The sequence below is a fragment of the Manacus vitellinus genome, unplaced genomic scaffold (assembly GCF_001715985.3).
Source record: "Manacus vitellinus isolate BGI_N305 unplaced genomic scaffold, ASM171598v3 scaffold_25_pilon, whole genome shotgun sequence".
Classification (NCBI taxonomy): domain Eukaryota; kingdom Metazoa; phylum Chordata; class Aves; order Passeriformes; family Pipridae; genus Manacus; species Manacus vitellinus.
The window spans coordinates 10,883,981-10,893,943 of record NW_021939882.1 but is presented as its reverse complement, the minus strand read 5'-3'; the positions used below and the strand labels follow the sequence as shown (position 1 = coordinate 10,893,943).

The following is a 9,963-nucleotide window of genomic DNA, read 5'->3' as shown; positions in this document are numbered from 1 at the left end:
GCCTGAGCCTGGGAAAAAGGTAGAGCTTTGCTCCTCCACCCATCCCCACCTGCCCGGGCAGCCGCAGCGGGCGCTGAACTCCCTTTGAGGTGCCTTGGCACAGGGATGGTGGAAGGTTCAGCCTCACCAGCAGAGCCGGGCTGGCAACAGCGAGGCCAGTGCCTTCCTCGCTGCTCCCTGAACCAGGGCAGGGCTGGAAACCGGCTGCCCAGAGCTGTGGCAAGAGCAAGACCAGTCCCTCCTCCCCATGAGCCAGCCCAAGCAGAGAGATGGATGGGAGGGTGGGCATCGCCCTCCTCAGTGCTCTAAAAGCCAGTCCCCAAAGGGGACACGGGTGGGTGGGATTCCCTCCCCAGAGCCCCACATGCAGAGGAACACACATGCAGCGCCCTTCACATCACCATCACCCAGGCAGCGCCACCAGGACCCAGCCCCGGGCACTCTGACAAGGGCTCCGACAGTTTTTGACCTCCCCCTCACCATCCCCGTCCCCTCCCTGCCCCACGACCAGGCTCCGTGGCTCGGCTCCAGGGTAGTCCTCCGCCAGACCCCCGGGCCACGCATGCAGGGCTGGAGGCCAGTCCACGCTCACTCCCACACCTCTGTCCAGATGGCTCCCCGGTGCAGCGGGGGGGCCGCTGCCGGCCTCAGGATGAGCTCTCCTACCTGCTTGTTGGTGTATTTCTGGGGATTGGTGCGGTAGCTGTAGTCCGAGTACTGCTCGGAGCCCGTCGAGTTGTTGTCCCCGGTGCCAACAAAGGTGTTGGTGGCCGGCAGGTCCTGCACCACTTGGTGCTTCTTGGAGGCAGAGGGTGACTGAGGCTGCAGCTGGATGGAGGGCAGTGGCGAGTTGGAGCGGTAGTGGCGACCCAGGTCTGGGCTGCCCGGCGGGTAGTTGAGGGGCAGGTGGATTCGGGGGCTGTCGCTGACAGAGTCATTCATGAGGTTGAACTTGAGCGACTTCTGCAGCCCCGTCTCCTCCTCATCCTCCGTGGGCTTGGGCGGCTTCGGAGACTTGCTCTTCTTCACCTTGCTCTTGCTCTTCCCGCTCTTGCTGGCCTGCTTGGGTGCATACAGGTCTTTGGTCTCCTTCTTGCCCGCCTGGTAGCCGCTCTTGGCCTCCCGCTGCCGGCAGTAGCGCACCAGGACGACCAGCACGATGACCAGCGTGACGGCCACGATGCCGGCGATGACTCCGAACAGGATGTTGCTCCGCTGCTTGCTGCGCTCGTACTCGGGGTCCCCGGCGATGTCGATGTCGAGCGGGGTGTCCAGGCTGTGCCCCACCAGTGTGTCCAGCAGCGTGCGGTTGGCCAGCGTCTCGTTGACGTAGAAGTGCACCAGCGCCGTGCCGTGCCGCGAGGGCTTGCCCTTGTCGTTGACGCGCACGACCAAGCGGTGCAGGCCGTGGTGCTTGCGCAGGATCTCCTTCTCCAGGGTGATGTCTCCGCTCTGCGGGGAGATCTGGAAGAGCTCAAAAGGGTTACCTCCTGTGATGCTGTAGATCAGCTCCGCGTTGACACCAGAGTCAATGTCCTCCGCCTTGACCTTGCTCACCTGCTGGCCGGGGCTGGTGTGGGGCAGGATGTGTTTGTAGGTGGCATTGGAGGGTGAAGTGATGAAGGGGGCATTATCATTCTCATCCAAGACGTTGATGGTCACCCCCACATAGGCAGACCTGGGAGGATCCCCACCGTCCACTGCCTTGAGTCGGAATGTATAAGTGCTCTGCTGCTCCCGGTCAAAGGAGATGCTGGAGAGGATGGTGCCAGTGCCATTTTGGATGACAAAATCCCCATTGTCTTGCTCCACCGACAACTGGATACGGGCATTTTCTCCTTTGTCAGCATCGATCACTGTCACCATGCCCACAGGGCTGAGGGGCGGCATGTTCTCCATCACTGAGAAGTTGTAGCCGCTCAGCATGAACTTGGGGTCGTTGTCATTCCTGTCCATGACGTTGATGGCCACAGTCGCTGTGCCCGTCTTGCTGGGGCTGCCCTTATCTGTCGCCACCACCGCGAACTCGTAGCGTTCCCGCTGCTCTCGGTCCAGCACTGCCTTCACCCGGATCTCCCCAGAGTCGGGGTCAATGGTGAAGGAGCCCTTGGAGGCAGGGTCTGTCACCAGGGAATAAACCAGCTTGGCGTTGGAGCCACTGTCAGCATCGGTGGCACTGACCTCCATCACCAGGTCATCGGGCTCGTTGTTTTCAGGGAAGGCCACCTCAGTGAAGCTCTGGCTGAAGACGGGAGCGTTGTCATTCACGTCCACCACCTGCACCTTCAAGGAGTTAGTGCTGGAGAGGGGCGGGTTCCCCGAGTCCACCGCCACAATCTCAATAGTGTACTCCTTCACTGACTCGTAGTCCAGCGGCGTGGTGGTCTGTAGGAAGTACTTCTTCTTGCTGTCACTCCCCGTCTCGCTGGCCTGCCGCAGCTGGAATGGGACATCACCAGCCACCACGCAGGTCACCACAGCGTTTTCACCCTCATCTCGGTCGGACACCTGCACCAGAGCCACCGCTGTCTCTACTGGCACGTCCTCCGAGATGTTGGCCATGCCATCCTGGTGGGTGACCAGCCCTATGCCTCGGATCTCTATGGAGGGCGCGTTGTCGTTCATGTCCTTGATGGTGACCACCACCTGGGTGCGGGCACTCGTGGGGTTGGCGCCCTTGTCCTTGGCCATGACGGAGAACCTGAGGGTGCCAATGTCCTCGCGGTCGATGGGCCCCTGCACGGTGATGAGCCCCGTGGCGCGGTCCAGGCGCAGCAGCCGCCGCACCACGTCCGAGGCCTGGTGGAAGGAGTAGTCGATTTCGGCGTTGGCGCCCTGGTCCGAGTCGTTGGCTTTCACCTGTGGGACAGAGGGATAAGCGGTGAGCAGGAGGGCCCGGTGGAGTGAGCCCCTCCACAAACCACCACAGCCTTCCCTGGGGACAGCCGGAGGGGAAAAACCAGGATTTCCTCTTCTGGGGCCAAGGACTATGGGGCAAAGAGCCTGGGACCGGCAGAGCAGCTGGGAGCCGCCCTCCGGCACGGAGGCTTTGCCTTGCTCTTCCGGAGAAACCGGCTGGGCCGGTTGGCTGGGCTCCCCTCCCGCCGGCTCCGGCATGCAGGGAATCCTCAGGAACCGTGCCACTGAGACCCAGCCAGCAGCGGGGAGGGACCTTTCCAGCTGTGCCCCCAAGGAGGGGCTCGAGCAGCTGCCTGGCTGAGGTGAGGATGAGGAGGGAGGCAACAATGTGTGGAGCTGCAGCAGATCCATCCCGGCATCCAGGGATGCAGCCGACGGGAACTGGGGCTGTTTAAGCTCTGCACAGCACCGTCCATCCCTGCCTGCCCGTCAGGGGCTCTGCATTCCCATAAACCTGCCTCTACGCCTATTATTTGCTTTCTAAAGAAGATGAGGTTTGTCTAACATTTGCCTCCCTAATCGGCTCTCTGAGCAGCCTCTTCTCTGCACCATTTGCTGCTCCACCGTTATCTTGCTCAGCAGATTTGGATGGAGAACGAAAGTTGTTAAATGTAAATTCCACCTTTTACCTCCACTCACAAAACAGGCGGAAGTCATTTTCCCCCTGAAAGATAAAAGCTGAGCAATGGCAGCAGCGGCGTCTCAGCCCATTCTCCTCCCGGCCATGCAGCTCCCTTATCTGCTTCCAACTTCCATTCTCTTAACAGTGAAAAATGAATTCTTAAAAAATTCACATCAGAATTAGCAGGCAGATGAGAGCTGGCCGCGCTCTGCTTATTAAGATGGCAGCTGCAGATAAACAGATGTCGACTACTATCATCTCAATGCCCCCTCCAAGCCAAATCCACCAAGATCCACCCCCTGGGCTCCCTGGGACAGTTTGCACCACTGTCTGAGGCAGGGCAGAGCCCCTGCTCCCTGCAGACAGTAAGGCACCTGCAGAGCCATGGGCAGCTCCCCCAGGATGGGCAGCAGGGATGCTGCCTGCCCCCCACCTCCTGTGCGAGCCTGAGTTTCCACGGAGCAGCCAAGGGAATGCAACTTATGAAAGGGTCTATGTCTTGTCTGCAGGCACCATTGAGACCGGTCTGGCCTGAAGCCAGAGTCCTTGTGGACCTCGGGTCCCAGCCCTCCCAGTAACCCAGCTCCCTGCTCCCACACACCCACCAGCCCTGCTGCTGCCCCTCAGCCACGTCCTGCAGCCCCCGCTCCGGCTGTGCCCTCCTGCACATCCTCTCCAACCTCTTTTGAGCAGATGTGACATCCCAGGGACCAGCCTGCCCGCTGGCCCCGGGGTGACACTGTGGGCTCCTCCATCCATCCCTCCCTCCTCCCCATGGCAACGAGCAGCCATGATGCTCCCCGCGTTGTCCCTCCTGCAGGCAGGTAGGAGGGGAGCTGGGGAGGAGAAGAAAGCCCCCACACTCACCTGGAGGACAGAGTGCCCCACAGGGCTGTTTTCGGAGAGCTCCGCCTCGTACAGGGCCTTCTCGAACTTGGGCGCGTTGTCGTTCATGTCCAGGATGGTGATGCGGAGCAGGGCACTGCTGGCCCGCGGGGGGTTGCCCCCATCCTGCACCTTGATGGTCAGGTCGTAGGAGTCCCACTGCTCCCGGTCCAGGTTCCCCATGACGATCAGCTGCGGCTGCTTCTCGTCCTGATCCTCGGCCACCTGCAGCCCAAAGAGCTCCTGCGCCTCCGGACCTGCCGTCAGCTCGTAGGAGGCCACGCCGTTGGGGCCCGAGTCCCGGTCCATGGCCAGGGGGATGGGGAAGAGCGCCCCAATGTTGGTGTTTTCGGGGATGGAGAGGGTGAGGACGGGTGAGGCGAAGTTGGGGGTGTTGTCGTTGATATCGAGCACCTCTATCTGCCCCTCGAGCAGGCGGGGGCCGCTGGTCTGCACCAGGTCGGTGATGGACACTTCGAACTCCAGGAAGCAGGGCTCTCCGGGCAGGAGGTGCTGGCACTCCCGCAAGCTCTCCCGGTCGATGGAGGTCTCGGTGGTGTAGATGTCCCCAGTCTTGCCATCCACACGCAGGTATGGGGCCCCCACTTCCAGCTTGTAGAGGTGCCCCACGTCCGGCAAGCCGTAGTCAGAGGCCAGGCTCCCTATGAGGGTGTTAGGGGGTTGTTCCTCCTGCACTTTGTAGAGCACACGCGTCCCAGAGACCAGGGCAGGGAACTGGAAGAGGAGCCACAGGCCCAGGCAGGATGCCAGTGGGTTCATCCTGCGCTGCAGGGGAGCTGGAGGAGACACAGATAACCGGAGGTTAGGGATCACTCCACCCCAGCCCACTTCCCTGGCACATCCTTCTGGGTGCACCCGCTGTGCCATGTGGGACTGCACATGGTCCTGACACAGCCCCCCGAGGGAAGGGGCTGCAGGGGTTGGCCCAGCCGTGGGCTCCTGGCAGCCCCCACCATCCAGTGCCCTGAAGGACCGATCCCACCTTGCAAAGTTCCTGCACCGCCCTGCTGGGGTGAGCAACCCAGTCACTGAAACCTCAACCCTGGCTTCCTGCAAGGGACAGGAAGCCACTCCTGCCACTGTCCACCCTCTTCGTCACCACACAAACTGTAATTAGACCCAACGAGGCACACTAACAGGGTGGACTGCAGGCAGCCTGCTGCCAGCAACCCGATGGGAGCCGGCCAGGCTCAGAGACAGCTTCTCACCACCCAAACACAGGAGCATTGTGTGCCACCAGCACAGGGGCACTGCCTGCCATGCACGGCAGGGACACACAGGCACTGAACGCAGCTGCCAGCCCCGCAGAAACGGGAGCACCGAACGAGGAGCTCTGCCTGCTCTGCAGGGATGCAGGGCTGACACCCACCCGGCACTGCAGGGACATGGGGCACTGCTGGGGTGCAGAACTGCCACCCCTCCGTCACTGCAGGGACATGGGACACTGAAGGGATGCAGGGCTGCCACCCATCCAGGGATGCAGGGACAGAGGACACTGCTGGGATGCAGGGCTGCCACGCATTTGACACTGCAGGGACATGGGGCACTACCAGGATACAGTTACCTCCCAGCCATCACTGAAGGTATTCAGGGCACTGCCTGCACTGCAGGAACAGCACCCATCCATCACTGCAGGGACACAGGACACGGCAGGAATGGAGGGCTGCCACCCACCCGGCACTGCAGGGACATGGGGCACTGCAGGGCTGCCACCCCTCCAGCACTGTAGGGATGCAGGGCACTGCCTGCACTGCAGGAACAGCACCCCTCCATCACTGCAGGGACATGGGGCACCGCAGGACTGCCACCCATCCCTCACTGCAGGGACACTGGGCACTGCCATGGCAGGGACAGAGCAGCGCTGCCCTCTCTGCACTGTCGGCACTGCCAGCCTCGCACTGCGAGGTACCAAGGCACCACCCACTCAGCACTGCAGGGATGCAGGAGCCCCACGCATCATCCATCCTGCACTGCACACAGGGCACTGCCACCCCTCTGTGCCCCTGGCAGTCAGAGGGACACAGCCCCCCTGCCCACTGTGTGCTGCAGTGCAGGCAGCCCGCAGGGGCAGCCCCCGGAGCAGCGGCACTGCACAGCCCCAGCACACTGCAACGGCAGGCACAGCATCTCCCCTCGCTGCACAGTCACTAGGCAACCCCACACCCTGCGCCAGCAGATCCTGTTCCCTTCGCTCACTGCAGACACACTGTTCCTTCCCATTCCCTCCCACTCCAGTCTGGGACACTGCACGCAGGCACTGGGTGCCCACCCCGTGCCGGTGCCCACCCCGTGCTGCCCCCCTGCATTGCAGAGACACCGGCTGCACCACAGGCACCCCGACACTGCAACCTCCTCCCGTACCCACACACTGCCCAGGCAATGCCAGGCACCACCAGCCCCACAGACCTGTGCCAAACCACATGCCCTGTCACCAAGCCCCTGCCTGGTGCTGTGCTTGGCCACCAGCTTTCCTGTCCCCTGCTTTCCATTCTGGGAACACATCTTACTACTCCAGGGCCCAGGTGCACCCACACAGCTTTGGCTGAGCTGTGAGCATGAAGCGATGCAGCTCAGCTCACCAGCACCCGAAAACACAGTGGTTGGGTGTCCTAAAATCAACAGCCACAAACATCCGCCAAGGCCCTGCAGCATCAACTCTCTCTCCCTGCTCCCATCACTCCCCCTCTCCACACTCTGCACTTAGTCTGTGGGGTGGGAGAGTGCTCCATCACCACGTCCCCTCCATGGTGCCACACAGCAAATGCCCACTTGCTGGTTGCCTGGCATTGTACAGATCACCAACAAGTGGAGCATCCTGCACTGTCCACGTTGGTGCTTCCCACAAGCCAGCAGCTCCTGGTCCCTCCACCCCTCGGCCTCCCCATGGACGAGTGACATGGAAGAGAGGAGCTCTCCCTCCTCAGGTAAAAACACATCTGTGCCTGGAGATGAAACGATGTCCCTGCATCTGAGCTTGACTCTGCTCCCTTGTCCTGCCACATCCTTTGAGCAGAGAAGAGCCATTCCCGCCTGGCTGAGGCCGTGCAGAACTCTCCACACCAGCACTGCTGTGGTTCCTGGGATTTATGTCTCCAGGGGGAAAGGAAGAGGAGAGCAAGAGCTCTTCCTTGCCTGGACCTGGCTGAGGATGAAGGAGGCAAGAAGCTGAGCAGAAACACAACACATCTCCGCACCACCACAGGCAATGTGTGTTATGTGCACACGCGTGTGTACACGTGTGTGTGTGTGTACTGGGAGGATTTGGGGGCTGTGCACCCACCCAGAGCACGGCTGTGCCTGTAGGGAAAACCAAGCATACCACATGTGTGCACTCGCAGGGTGTGCACACACATGGCAAGGAGCACATCTGTGCACCAGCCCTGGGTCCGTGTCCCCGCACCCAGCGCACGTGTGTGCGCGCCGTGCCACGCGTGTGCCAGCGCGGGGGCCGCGTGTGTGCATGTCCCCGTCCCCGCCGGGTGTGTGTCTGTGTGATGTCACCCCGTGTGGGAGCACTTGTGTGTGCGTGCACACCCCGGCTGGGTGACACTTGTGTCTGCCCACACCCAAGGAGGGCACTCGCCCCAGACCCCGCCGTGTCCACCTGCCTCCGTGGGGTGAGCCCTCGTCCCCCGTGCGCCCTTTGGAGGTGGCTGTGCAGTGAGGACAGGGGAGATGGGCAGCTCCAGCTGTTGGGAAGGGGCTCCCAGAGGATGGCCCTGCCGGGAGAGGCACCTGCACCCACCACCGGCCTGTTTGCACAAGGCTGTTTGCCCTGGGCTGGGCCGTGGCTGCCGATGACGTAGCACCGTCCTGACTAAGCCTTGGTGTGAGGTGAAAGATCGCAGGTAAAGGGGAAAGTCTCAACGCAGTGTGATGTCTCACACGGTTCTGAGTGAGCCAGGAGGGAGGGCCCAGGAGCTGGAAATGCCAGGAGCCCTGTGCCAGCCTGGAGGAGGAAGGGTGTCACCCAAAGGTGCCGAGCACCCACGCTTTCTGCTTCAAAAATGGGGTTGGAGTCTGAACCCAAGCCTCGTTCCTGCAGGTGAAGGAACCCTCCAAAGCAGGGAGGCTGGAGGAGGAGAGGGGCTGGGAACCTGAGCGGGACTGCCGGCAGGCACGAGGGGCCCGGGGCTCGGCGGGCTGAGGAATCCTGCTCAGCACCCAGGGGTGCGAATGACACAGCGCAGACGTGAGAGCCCAGAGCTGGGCGTGAGGAGGAGGAGGAGGAGGAGGAGGAGGAAGAAGCCTCCTCCACCGGGGAAAAGCACGTCTGTGCAGGAGACAGAGGCTTCCCAGGGGCCAGTCCAAGGCATCAGGCTATTTTCCCATGGGATCTAAGGACCATCCCACACTTTCTTCTTCGGTGCCAGGCACCTTTTCACCAACCTGCTGGCAGAGCACAGAGCACTTAAAAATAAAAACCCCTCCCAAAACAACTATTCCTCCGCACACACAATTCTCCCTACGGGGAGAGTGTGAGAGAGACTGAACCACATGAGAGAGGCGTTAGTCACGCTGCTTAATGCATGACTGGGAAGCTCTCGGAGGACAGTGGCATGCAAAATCCGACAGAATTCAGCCATCCCCACCAAAAAAAAACAAGCCCTAATGAGAGAGAGGTTATAAAGCACCGAGAATTTAAGCAACTGCTTGAACAAGCCTGTGCTCCCTGTGATTCCCACAGCCTCTTGGCCCCGTTCCACGGAAGGCAGCACCGCTTCGGGAATGGGCACCAAAGTCCACCCTCTCATTGCTCCCAACGGCTGATTGCGTGGCTCGGAGCCATGGCTTACAAGTCTGTCCAAACCCTGTACTGAGCACACAAGTACTAATCCCCCCCACAGCCCCCCCCTCAAAGCCCTGCTCTGACACTCGGAGCTGGAGCAACATCCCAGCAAGCAGCAAAGGCTCATCAGCTCATCGCGGCTCGATCAGCTCCGCGCTGAGATCGGGGATCGTGTTGTCCGCGAAAACGGCCACTGATGGTCAGCCCTGCACCGAAGGCAAGGATGGGCTGAATCCTGGGTATTTTGTGGCACATCCCAGGATTTCCTCCAGCTCCGGCTGCCACTGCGGCTGCTCAGCATTTCTGCAGGCTGGGCCCGAGCCGGAGCACCCCGCGAGGAACCCCACTGGCTTGTCAACAGCTTTACCCCAAAATCATCTCTAGGAGCTGTGCAGCGATGAAAAGCAGGCAAAGCACAGGGCCCTCCCTCCTCCTGCCGCCTTCTCCACATCCTTTCCAACTCTGGCAGCCAGCGAGGCAGAGACCTGTCAGAGCCTCCCTAGGGTGGCAGCCTCCATCCTCCTACCCAGGGGTCCTCCACAGCCCCTCCGGTCTCCTGTCCCCTCCTGCCACCGTCCCACCCACCACGCAGGCTGGAGGGGGGCCCTGGGGAAAGACAAAAATGTCGCGGGGCCTGAAACACCCCGACAGGGCCGCAGGGAGCTGGGAACAGCGGGAGCGGCTCCGCTCCAGGGATGCAGCCCGGAGGGATGAAGGCGCCTAGAGG

General features: G+C 61.6%; 1 protein-coding gene across 2 annotated transcripts in view; it reads right to left on the bottom strand.

Moving 5' to 3' along the window:
* The window catches only part of PCDH1 (protocadherin 1), a 49,302-nt gene extending 44,080 nt beyond the window's left edge, over positions 1-5,222 (bottom strand). For both annotated transcript variants that reach the window (XM_029960273.1, XM_029960274.1), the window contains exons 1-2: positions 4,409-5,222; positions 667-2,859 (exon numbers count right to left, since the gene is read on the bottom strand). In XM_029960273.1, coding sequence (XP_029816133.1) covers positions 667-2,859; positions 4,409-5,206 — 2,991 coding nt within the window. In that variant the 5' untranslated portion in view covers positions 5,207-5,222. The remainder of the gene's footprint in view (positions 1-666; positions 2,860-4,408) is intronic.
* Between the last annotated feature and the right edge of the window lie 4,741 nt (positions 5,223-9,963).